We start from the raw sequence: 12195 nt of genomic DNA on the forward strand, positions 1-12195 counted from the left end.
TCGGCCCGCCCCGCGCCGAGCTTGAAGGCGAGGCACTCTCCCTGCCGCGACGTTGCAGAGGCGGCTTCAGGTCTCCGCTCCCTGAGCCGGGGGAGGGCGCCTTTCCGCCCCTTCCTCCGCGGTCCCCGGTCAGAGGGGAAACGGCCCGTGTCTGCGGCGCTTTCGGTTAAACTGCAGTTTCAGGGGCGCTGCCCGCGGCCGCGCGTTCGGTGTAGGGCGGCCCTAGGCGGCACTGCGCGCGGTGTGAGCGCGCCTCCCCGGCCGGAGCGCCGCGGAGGCAAACGCGTGGCGCGAGTCCCGGGCCCCTTCCCGCGAAGAAGCGCCGCTACAGCGCCCCTCACATTACTCAGGGGCGAATGCTGTTCCGCCGTAGCACCACGCAGCAGGCTGGGCTGAGCGCGCGGCTCGGTACGCGGAACGCCCGCGCCCGCCCCCCCCCGGGATCCCACCCCCCCCTCCCCCGCCGCCCCTCGCCCTGAACTCCTCGGGGAGCCGCCCCGCCCCCGCCGCTCCTCTCCCCTCCCCCTCCGCCCTCCCCCTCCTCGTCTGTCCACCTCGGGGATCCGCCCCCGCCCCGCCCCCCGGGTGGCCGCCCCGCCCCTTCCCCTCCGCCTCTCCCCCTCCAGCTCTTCTCTCCACCTCGGGGATCCGCCCCCCGCTCCCCGCCCCTCCCCCAGGGAGCCGCCCCGTCCCCCCTCGGGGAGCCGCCCCGCTCCCGGCCGCCGTTGCCGTCCCCCGGGCGCGAGGCTTGCCGAGGTCGTCTCCGCCAGGGTGCGCACCCGCCGCCGGGGCTCCTCGCCCGTCACCCCTCGGCCGTCCCGGCGACCAACAAAGAGCGCGCCGCGCCGGCTGTCGGCGCCCGGAGGCTCCCCGGCCGGGGCGCCCGGCAGCCCGGCGGCGATCGGGCGCGGGCGATGGAAGATGGAAGATAGAAGCCCCGCGGTGAGTGAGGCTCTAGAGGCGGCGGGGCGGGACGCTCGGTCTGGCTTCGCTCTGCGCGGCGGCGGTGCGCCCCAGGCCCGGGACGGGGGTCGCGCCCCGCGGCAGGCTGGTGAGCGGACGCCCGCTGCCCGCCTTCGTGCGCCTGGGAGCCCGCACGGGCCGGCCTCGCGGTGCCGAGGTTCCCGGCTTTCCCCTGGGCGCCGCGCTGCGGACACCTCGCACTTGGGAGGGAAGCCGGGGGACTGACCGGCCGCGAGCAGGAGAGCTCGAAGCGGAACTGGTGTGCCGAGCTCTGCTCGGATTGTCACGTTTCTCTGTCAGAAGAGAATTTGCAGCGAGCGAGCGGAAAGGGAAATTGGTTGTTCGGTCTAATCCTCCCGGTGGCAGGTCAAGAGCCGTCGGTCTTTCTCTTTAACACGCTTTCAACTTTATCCGCGGTTTCAGCTCTACGTTCTGGCAGATGGTGTTATGAGATTTTTAAAAAGCAGGTGAGCGTGGAGAAAGTAGAGAACTTGGGGTCAGAATGTTGTAGGTGACCCCAATAATAAGTGTTTCATTTTGCCGTCTCCCTCGTTAAAGGAGGGAGCACCTGGTAGGCAGAGGATGTGAAGGAGGACATCGCGATCACGTTTTGCGGAGACGGGTTTGTTTCGCGGTGGGGTCCTGGATTTCAGCTCGAACAATGCTCGAGTGCGCTCGGTGTTGGGCTAGGGAAAGACCGAGATCTGGAAAAATGGTCTAAGTGGGATTTGGGGAACAAATGCTGCAGTGCATTAATTATAATTGAATGTATGCGAAGTATTTTGCAAAGTCCAAGAACCTGTGCGTAAGGCAGGATTTCTGCTGTCAAGGAGCTTGTTTTCTAGGAGAGACTTGGGCGTAGGTTCTGATGGAGGAACCCACAGAAGGCGAGCTTCTGGCCTAAGGGTTTGGAAGCCTTCTGAGAGGAGCTGGCCATTAGGCTGGACCTTGCAGAAGATGATTTGGCTGGCTTTTTGTGTGGAGGGAACAGGAATGGTCCCTGCTGGGGGATAAGAAACTCACTTTCTGTCCTTTCCCAAGGAATACTTCACTTTTTTTTTTCTTAGAGTATTTGCAAATCAGGAGACACTCAAAAGAAGTCACTGTTCCTCTTCAGCACTTCTAAATGCAACATGCTCAACAGAGCTACAAAAACAGTGCAGAATAAATTAATACCTTCAGAACCAATTTCTAGTGGCTTGATGTGTGTCCTCACAACTTTCTTACTATTTACAAATTATGTCACAAATATATGATTCTGTCTTATCAGATATTTCATTCATATGTGCTTTTTGTACTAAAAGGAGCAGAGTGATACCCTGGAAAGCATGTGGACTAGGAGGTAGGACACTTAGCTTGTAGGTTTTGTCACTGGGTGAGTTTTTGCTGGTCATTTCCATTTCACGTGTGTAGCTAAAACTTTCTCCTCTGAAGGATAAGAGGGTTGGGTAGCTGCTGTCCGAGCCTGCTAGCTCTGGCATTTCATGGTTTCATGTTTAGACATGTATATGCATTACTTACTCTTACCTTCACATTGGAGTCTCTCAGTTTGTATGTTCTGTGACCGGATCAGCACCCATCCTGGCCATTGACTGTGGAAGAGTGATTCAAGCTGACAAGCTAAAATAACTTTATTTTAAGGTGAAATTCCACAGGATTGTTATTTTTAACAAACCCATTATAAGAAGCTTGATTTGGAAATATGAATGTGAGTTGGCTTTAAAAAAAGTTTTCTTGATAGTGTTTACTTGTGATCAAAGGCTCATACATACTTTACTGTGTACATTGTACTTCAAAGAAAAAAGTTCAGTTTTGCTTATAATGAAAGAGCACTAGCAATTTAAAAAATGGGATACCTTGGAAGTCCTTATAGGCTAGTAAACCTTGGGCCTTTGGATATAAAAAGAAGAAAATCAGCTTATTGAAAAAGGAAAATTCTGAGATACTTTCTGTCAATGGCTGTTCACTTTTTAAAACCTTCATATTTATATATTTGTTAACCTTGATGGAAAATATGAGGGACATTTAGCCTGGCATTACGTTAAAAAACATGTCCAAGCCATTACTGCTTTTAGAGGTGATTTTTGTTTTTTGCTTTAAAAATTCTGGAGTCATTTGTTGTGCATTATTCATAAACCAAGACACCAGTGTAGTAATGGGTCAATCTCAGTCTCGGTTAAGAAGAGCTGAGGCAGAAACTGTGTGAAGTTTCAAATCAGTATGTGCTTTGGCCACCAGACTGGTTTGTTTGAGGTTTCCCTGAGGTAATGCTGTCGTTTGGCAGTTATGAGAAAAGCATTTCTTTGGGCTTGGCTTGGATGAGGACATGAGTAATGAATGGTGATCCTCCCCAAATGTTAGAAATGAATTCACCCATGATTGAGGCTTGGGCAGTCTGTGAAAAATAATCTGGTGATCAGTGAGTGACCAGTGCCCGCTTACCTGAGGGTGTGGCTCAGCTCACAGAAGGCTGGGGTCTCGTCCAGCTACAGATAATGGCTGCTTCAAGGGCTCTCAGAGTCTAGGGGTTCCGCCCTGCAGTCTGGGCCAGACACAGAGGCCCTTGCTTGCTTTTGCTGAGTGGATTTGGTGAAACCTAAACCTCAGTACTGGCTCTCAGTTCCTCCTGGCCACTCTTACAGTCAGAGCAGCCTGTCCTTACTGTATGGGCGGGCAGGATCCAGATGTAAGTCTCCAGAGCATTTGTTCCCAGTGTCCCTGTCTGGACAGCAGGTGGTGTTTGTAATATTGTATGCCGACTCAGATTTGTGGGAAAAAATTTTTGGTGATGTATTATTTTTGGAGAGTGTGTCCCTTTGTACCTGCTCTATGCTTCCGAGTTACAATGCCGTCTTGCAAAGACATTTTCACACGTCCCAAATTGAACAGTGTTGCAGTGACTACAGTTCAGTGTCCACCACTGCTGAGGGTTAAAGTGGTGAAAAGGATAATTCACAGCAGGTAGTTAACAAGTTACTCTTAAATCTGAATTGCCAAATTCCCCTGTCTCATTTGAAAATAAGGTGTAACTGATAACCTCAATCATGACTCTTGGCTTATGCCATCCTATTTATATAAAAATAGCATGTGTCCTTGCAGTCCTCATTCTCTACTGTGCCCAGAGTCCAGCAGATTGGGACCCAGTGGGTGCCGAGTGGGCAGGGACCACAGAGGTGGGGAGGCATTTTCTGCCCCGGGACACCTGCGGTGTGAGGGAGACCCCAGCTCCTCTACCTCCCTCCATGTGAGAGCCCGGCCCTGGCGGGCACTGACCACCCACTTCTCCGCACTTGCTTAACTGAACAGTCGTCCAGCTAGAAACTCCATTTTCTCTCGCCATCAGTCAGTGAGATGAATCAGAATAGTTTGTATGTGCTGATGTTTTTAAAAGTTTATTCTTTGAGTTAGGGGTTTAGGGCAAGTGGAAAAATGAACATTTTGACCTGAACCTGGGGCTCTTTATATAGTATTTTCACGTGGGTTTTCTGAGAAACAGCATTTTCCTTTAAGTTTCATCCTGAGTCCTGACTTTTGCAAAATGCCTATTTTAAGTGATGTTTTCAGTCATAATGCATCATTACAATCAGAGCTAATATTTATTGCCCTCTTACTGTGTGCATTAACATAGACTACTGCCCCTAGTACCCCCCTGCCCTCCTCCCCCCACCCCCCGACCCCCTGTGACAACCCCAGGAGGTCAGTACTGTTCTTATCTCCATCCTGAAGTCTGGAGAGGTGAAATAACACAGCTAATAAGTGGCAGAGCTGGGATTTAAACTCAGCAGCCCAGTTTTCCTAACCAGTGTTCTGCTTTTATGTCCTCCAAGTTAGTGTTGTGTGTTGTAGAAACAGCTTTTTGGCTCGCACGCTTTGATTCTGTGGGTCTTAGTGTCTGAAATGGGATGACTACTTCATCCACAACCATTATTTTATATATCTGTTGATTAAATAGTGGAACCAGGATGTTTGGCTCAAGAGATGAAAATTGTGTAGTTTTCTTTCAGAAACACACAGTGTTTAAGGGGACCATGAGGGAATTGTGTAAGGATTGGCATGTAGTTGTAAGTAATTAACTGGAATTCAAAATGAAGTGGAGAAACAGTGTAAAATGAACACAAAGCTCACCTGTTTTAACCTGGGGTCGCCTTGCCATAAGGAGGTGGTGGAGGCTTTCCTACAGCTGTGGCCTCGAGGCCTCTGTGGCACAGAGAAGGCCCCCACCTTGTGTCTTGGGACTCCGAGTCCAGAACAATGAGGAGGAGGATGGGGAATGAGCCAAGGGCATTAATAAGATCAGATGGCAGCTGCTCCCTGTTTCTCTTGCCGTCTGTTCCCAGACTTTGGTAAGAAAAAGTGAATTACAGAAATGGAGCAGCGTGGTCCTCCCTGTGGCAGGCCGGTCAAGTGGACAGGGAGGTGGGGAGATCTGAAGAGAAGCAGCTGCAGCTTCTTTTGTTCAGCCTTCAGGAGATCGTTGGTTGAGGGCCAGGGGAACTGCTGTTCTCTGTATAAGAAAATGCACACAGTTTTGAATTTTGAATTTTGATTTTCAACAAGTTTCCAAGAAGTTACTGGATGGGCACAGTATAGACTGAGTCGTAGGGCACTGAGGGACAGGGAAAACCAGGTGTACGAGGGGTGGCACAGAAGGGCAACTGCATGATTGTTGCCTTTGCCATGATATTATTTTCTAGCAAAATTATGCTCAGAATATACTTAGCCATGCAGCAGGCTCTGTGGTCATGCCCAGCATCTCCGCCGACCGTCCCTGCACGTCTCTACAAGCGACAAGAAGGGAGCGTGTGAAGAAGCACGACTTTCCTTGGGTCTGAAACCATTCAGTTGAATCTCAGTTCCCTTTAGGAGGTGTTTGTGTTTTTCAGCTTCATTTCTAGTGCCTCCAAAGGGTCCTTGAGCTGCCTGTCCGCTGGTGTTTTTTTCTCCCTACAGAAATCTCCCATGTGGAAGAAAAATCCATTGCTTTCCATGGGCTAATACCTGTAAGTAAATGAGGGCAGAAACTGAAGTATGGACATTTATACTATAAATGAATGCTCTTTATTCATTCAACAGATACTAGGTACTCACCATGTGCCAAACTCCATGTTTGGCTTCAAAAAACCTTGTCCACTGACCACTAAGAAAACCTGCCAAGGACATTCTGAGGCATTTGGGTCTTACTCCTGAGAATCAGACCTCGCAGTCCGTATATTCTGAAGCTGCTGTACTGAAGCATTCTCAACTTACAAATGTCCACAGAATCAGTAAAACTACTTTCTAAATCAGTGGTGTTCAGTTGGGTGATCACTACGTATCTCCACTGTGAGGGCAACTCGCTCAGCTTGTTGACTCTCCCTGTGTTGTGCCTCTCAGGTATCAGTGAGCTCAGGTTCCCTTGGGCGTTCATTGTGCTGTGTTGCTGGGGGTGGGGGGAGGGGGTACCCTGTAGCCTGGAAATGTGTGTCTGTGGGAGGGGCCCAAGTCTGGGGCCTAGCAGATGTCCTTCCTGTTAGACTGAAAGAGGGTACCTCTGTGGCCCAGGCCCAGGACACGATACAAGGGTCCCTGCATCATCATCCGAGTTTTACCACCAGCCCTGCACACGTGATTCGGCTCCTCAGGTGAGCTTTTAATTCTTTGCTTCAGGCATTGCTCTTCAAGATAAGTTTTCCGGAGTGCAATCTCCTACTTCTCGGGGTGGGGAGGGGAGGAGAGAGAGGAGGGAATGCTCAGTAGTGGACGGGTCAGCTGCCTGCCTGGTTTTACCCCTACCTCATGGCCACAGCACTGGACAGACCCTACTCTTTGTCCCACAAAGGGGCAGGCCACGATCTGCCCAAGGTTGACCAGCAGGTAAAGGAAGAAGAGGTGTGTTCAGTCTCTCCCAAACTGTTGAGCACAAACCTCCTTTGCCTGGTCCCCTTTTCTCCCACAGCCTGTCACAGCCTCCCTTTCTCTCTGATGGATTTCTCCTGCTCTTTACTTCTCTGGCTCACAGCCTGCCTTAATTTCTCTGGCATCCCCAGGGCTAGACTGGGCTGGGGGAGGGAGCCGAGCCTGTCCCAGGTCTCTGACTTTTCAGGCACCAGAGTCCAGAGCCTTTCTACTGCAGTATTTCTAATGCCTCCTTGGATCTGGCTAAGACCCTAAGACAGCTTTTCCAAAGAACACTGGACTTCTTTTTTTTCCATCTTGGAAGAAGGTACCCAGTACTGGCACATAGCAAGGGCTCAAAATATTTTGGAAAAAAAATCAGTATTGTTCAATTAGAACTTGCTGCTACGATGGAAATATCCTATATTGGTGTCTATATATGTATATACCATCTATAGTATGGTAGTGAGTAGCCACATGTAGCTACTAAGAGCACTGGAAGTGTGGCTAGTGAGATTTAAGAACTGAATTTCAAATTTAATTTCAATGAATTTAAATAGCCTCATGTGGTTAATGACTAATATTTTGGACAGCATAGCTGTAGAGCAAAAATGCTTGACTGGATGGCACTGGCTGCCCTATGCAGTCATTCCCACTGACCAGCTGGCTGCTGATGGCATGTTTACCCACTGGGCTTTGCTGAGTTTTCAGTTTTGCCCATATTTACCCCATCATGTCTGATAAGTACTAAAGCAGCAAGAGTGCGTGGAGGCCTGGGATTTTAATGGAAGTGAAAGTGGAGATAAAATCATAGAAAGTGATGAAAAGAAAAATGTAATTGAAAGTAGGAACTATTTGGGGGAAAACAATGAATTGTGTAACAGGTAGCATGCAGCTAAAGATGTTCAGCCAGATGGATGGAAAGCTTTTGATAAAATGGAAACACTGAGTGTCTGGCTGGGCGTCCACTATTATGTTAATTCAGAGCCGGCTGGGAGGTGGTAGGTACCAGGGTTGATCTTTTGGTTGCAAGCTGTGGGTAGTTCCACAGCTTTAAGCCGCCTTTGGTTCTACATAGCATAAAACTGAGTATCTGGGTGGGGAGTGCTTGGATATCCTGGCAGCTAAGGTCTTTTCTGGGGCCCCTGCAAGCCTGTCCTGGAGACCCCATAGATTTTCAACATAGGTAAAACTAACCAGAAAAGGTGCCTGAATAGTATAAATATTGGCAAGGAGTGGCCTGGTTTTAGAACTGCATGTTAGTAGAGGTGCCTCTGCTGTACCACAGTTACAGATAGCACAACGTACAAGTGGAACAGAGAAAAACATCTTACTCTTTATCTCCACATACTTTTTAGTGGCAGGTCTGGGAGGTCGACACCCTCATTTCGCAAGCTCCAGGGTCTCTCCAGGGTCAGGCATAACGGAACAGCCTTGAACACAGCATGTGTGAAATCAGAAGAGAATTCTCATGGTTAGGCGCTTGCTGGAATACATTCCAATTTCGAGTTTTGTAACTTGTGGTGGAAACAGTGGTGTCAAGGCTTAACAATGCAAAAAACATGGAGATGGGGAGACAAAGCACGAGAGGGCTCAGCACACTTCTGGGCCTTTACGTATTTGCCAAAGTTAGTCAGCAAAATGATTTGTAAAATGATTTGAGTACTGAATGTCACTCTTTTTATTTCTGGTTAGAAAAAAAGAGTAGATTTAACCTTTGCCTAAGATGCTTGGGGGGATTACAGAGCTCCGAGGATTTGAGACCTTCACCTGTGTTGAAAGCAGACTTTGGAAGTTGTTTCTCTGGAGACTTTCCCATATGGAAAATAGTGTTTTCCTCCTGAATTTAGCAGAGAGCTGCTTAAAAGGAACAGCACACCCTACCTAGAAGATCCCTGTGCTCGTTTTGGGTCCTGGCATTTCATGATCTAAATAGGATTCCTAGCCTTCTCTGTGCCAGGAATCACCTGGTTTTGGATTTCTAGGGCTGCCTGAAGGCACTGGTTCAGCAGTGTAGCAGTGGCACCATTCATAACCACCCCACGGGACTGAGACCAGGGAGCTTGGGGAGCTGATCCGAGCTGTTAGTAACTGTGAGTTTTCCGGGGGTGCCATTAGAACCAAATGAGATGTCTGGTGGGTGGCCAACCCTGCTCCGTGGTGGTTACAAAGCGCTGATCCAGCCACTAAGGCTGCGGCTCCCCCTGGCTCCCCTCGGTCCCTTCGGCTCCTGCTCTGCACCCACACAGCCCCGGTTATCTTCCCCTCACCTCCTACGGTAGCGGTGGGTCCACTCTAGAACCATTAGCCAGGTTCACATTTTCAAGTCAGAAGGGTGCCACCACCTTCTTGAGAGTATTCCTCCCTCCCCTTTTCCTCCCCTTTGAGATGTGTTCATAGCTTCTTTCCATTGCTGAATCCCTGGAGGCCTCCCTTAGCCACAAAGACCTCTGTGAAACTCAAAGGTGAGAAAGTGTGAAAAGAAAAGTGATCCCGTTTTACACAATCCTTACACTTAGCTTGTTTTGGGGGGGTCGCTTGGGGCTCTCTGTGTCACCTTGGGGAGGTCATTTTAGCATCTCTGTGCCTTGCTGCCTCACTACCTTGTGGAGTACCTCACTAACCTCGGTGGCTGGAAGGGCTTAGAGCAGGTCTGCAGAAGAGGCAGCAACACAGTAGGTGCGCAGTCAATGTGGCCTGGGTGGTAGGTCACCTTATTGGGCGGGAGGCGGATTAGATTTAAATTTCCATTCTTAAAGTCACACACTTGTTACATGGCAAAACTGGTGTTTCTAATACCCTGTATTATGGTTGCCTGTAGCCATGCAGTGTGGAAAGCTGAGAGGAAATCCTGGAACTTTGTGTGGTGCTTTGGCACATACTAGTCACTCAGTAAACGCTTGGCCAGTGACTGAATTAAACACCACAGTCCATTTAATAGCCAAGCCCAGGAACCCTTCTGCAAATGTGTGGACAGAGGTGCTCTGACCTGTAGCTGTGGCTCATGTGGAGCAGAATTTCCAGAGGCAGCAGGATTTCTGGCCTCATCACCTCTCGCTGTTGGCATCACGCTGGAGTCTTGCTGCAGCTCCCGTTTGGGGAAGGTGCATCCTTCCCACTTGGGAGGCAGTGTTCATGGGCTGCTTTGAGAGCTCCAGGTGTGTGACTGTCATTACACTTTTCTTGCAAATGAACCTAGGGCACACAGGACAAGACCAATGTGCTACTGTTAATTTCCTCACAGGCCTTTCCCTTCTGGCAGGGGCACCTGAGAGAGGTAGATAAAGGTGTGGGCCAAGTTCATTGGCATAATGTGATGGCCTCAGAGACCTGTTGCACTCATTTAATTTTGTATTTTTTCATTCTTGATTCATTTCTTTCCACATTCCCATGTGGCTTGAATGTCAGTTGACTATCTCTTGTGTTGACAGGCCATGTTTTGGAAAAAATCTAACAAACAGTGTAGTATTCTAAAGCTGGAGCTTAGGTAAAGATGTGTTTATTTTAAAAATATGTTTTTACTTTATTTACATGTTAAAAAACATGCATTTTTAAAGGAACTTGATAGGCTTAGAGCAACTAAAGCCAAAGTTTTAGAAGCACTACTAAAATAAATACATATGTGATTTAGTCACTGAGAAAATATTTTAATTACAAAATCATTACATATCATATCAAGGTTCACAGGGGAGTTTAAAGGGAATTGGTAATTTCTTGGTGTATGTAGGGATATTTGCATCATGAATCTTCATAGGGGATAAATCTTTTGTAAATTTTTTTTTGTCTCTATTTAGTAAAAACAATTAAAAATAAACCATTACTGGCGGAATTTTCTCTTAATGTCTTGTTTCTAAAGCATCCTATTTATGTTTCATGAAGACCACTTTGCTCTTATATGTGTACATGATTGTCCTACGTACAAGTTATTTAATTCCCACAATTTGGTAGCAAGCACAGCTGGTACCAGTCACCTTGGGAGCAGTTGCAGTTGGTTCCTGTGACCATCATGATGCCCCACGACAGCCGCAGAATTTCATGCACTCTGCGGGTCGGGATTAGTGATGGTGGGCGTGAGCCAGGATGCTTGCTTTACTGGCTGACACTTCATCCTGGAGTTGGCTGAGTGAAGGGTGGTGAAGAGCTTCTGCTGTTTACATAACTTCAGAAACAAAAGCAAACCTGATAGAGCATTTGAGAATTAATAGTTTAAGGTAGAGAAATTAGGGTACTCTTTCCATTTTGCTTTAGAATCACTTTCGGCTTTTATCTGCCTCATCATTTCTGCTTGTGTACAAAGTTACTTCGCTCCTGATTAATTTATTTCTGCATCTAAATGTTTTCTGAAATTATTTTGCTTTCTACCTGGAAGGACATTTTCAGTTCTTTTAAAATGTGGTTTTATAAAAATAGGACTTACCCACATATATCTGTTGAGTAAAGATGTACTAAAGTATAAGAAACAGCAATAAAAAACCTTTTATGTCTCATACTTGAGTCTAGAGGCTCACCGAAAATAGGTTCCACCCAGATTTTAGATACCATGAAAACCTTAAAGGTGTGTATTTTGTGTCATACTTTCTCCATCTTCTGAAGAAATCAAAGTCAGTTATGTTGGCTGAATCCTTTGCCTGCTTCAGGAAGGAGTACGATCGAGACCCATCTTTTCCTTGTGCTCCGGTGAGGCAAGAGCTGGGCATTCTGGGAAATCCTAGCACCCTGGGCGCATTTTAGACCATCTCTCTGCTGAGAGAACTGTTCTTTTACAATCATGCAGGTTTTGTATGAAGTTAATTTAATCATCAGACTGGAGCAGCTTTTTTTCCCCCACAGTCTCTGAGTATGTGTATGCATACTGGTGCCCTGTTAAGACATAACCCTTTTAACAGGCTATGAGTTGTATTATTACAGATCACATGCACTCTGCTCCACTGTCATCTTTCATTCATTAATACATTCATTTAACATGTTCATTGGTGCCTCCTCTGTACAGGCATTGTTTTAGGTCCTGGGGACACTGGTCAACAAGGTGCGACAGACTGTGTGTGAGTGTGAGGTACTTTGGGGAAAAACAAAGCAGAGAGGGGAGGTTAGGGATAAGGGGAGTTGCAGTTATAAATACTGTGGTCCACGGTAGCCTCACTGAGGTGACTTGTGCTGAAAGGCCTGACAAAGGGGAAGGGAATCACCTGGCTTGGGGAAGGGTGCTCCGGGAAGAGGGGCAGCAACTGTGAAGGAAGTCCTGAGGCCGTGTCCCCCACCTTCCAGGAACTGCAGGGCCATCGTGACAAGCAGAGCGAGCAGGGAGGAGGGCAGGGAGGAGACCAGGCTGTAGGGCAGACGCCAGCTCCTCTCAGGCTT

General features: G+C 48.4%; 1 protein-coding gene across 3 annotated transcripts in view; it reads left to right on the forward strand.

The window, feature by feature from the left end:
* The first annotated feature begins 699 nt into the window (after nt 1-699).
* Nucleotides 700-12195, forward strand: part of PSD3 (pleckstrin and Sec7 domain containing 3) — a 476158-nt gene continuing 464662 nt past the window's right edge. For all 3 annotated transcript variants that reach the window (XM_057505252.1, XM_036896299.2, XM_057505254.1), the window contains exon 1: nt 700-942. Coding sequence is in view for 1 of the 3 variants with exons in the window: in XM_036896299.2 (XP_036752194.2) it covers nt 922-942 (21 nt within the window). In the remaining 2 variants the exon portion in view is untranslated. The remainder of the gene's footprint in view (nt 943-12195) is intronic.

Source organism: Manis pentadactyla, chromosome 7, assembly GCF_030020395.1.
Source record: "Manis pentadactyla isolate mManPen7 chromosome 7, mManPen7.hap1, whole genome shotgun sequence".
Classification (NCBI taxonomy): domain Eukaryota; kingdom Metazoa; phylum Chordata; class Mammalia; order Pholidota; family Manidae; genus Manis; species Manis pentadactyla.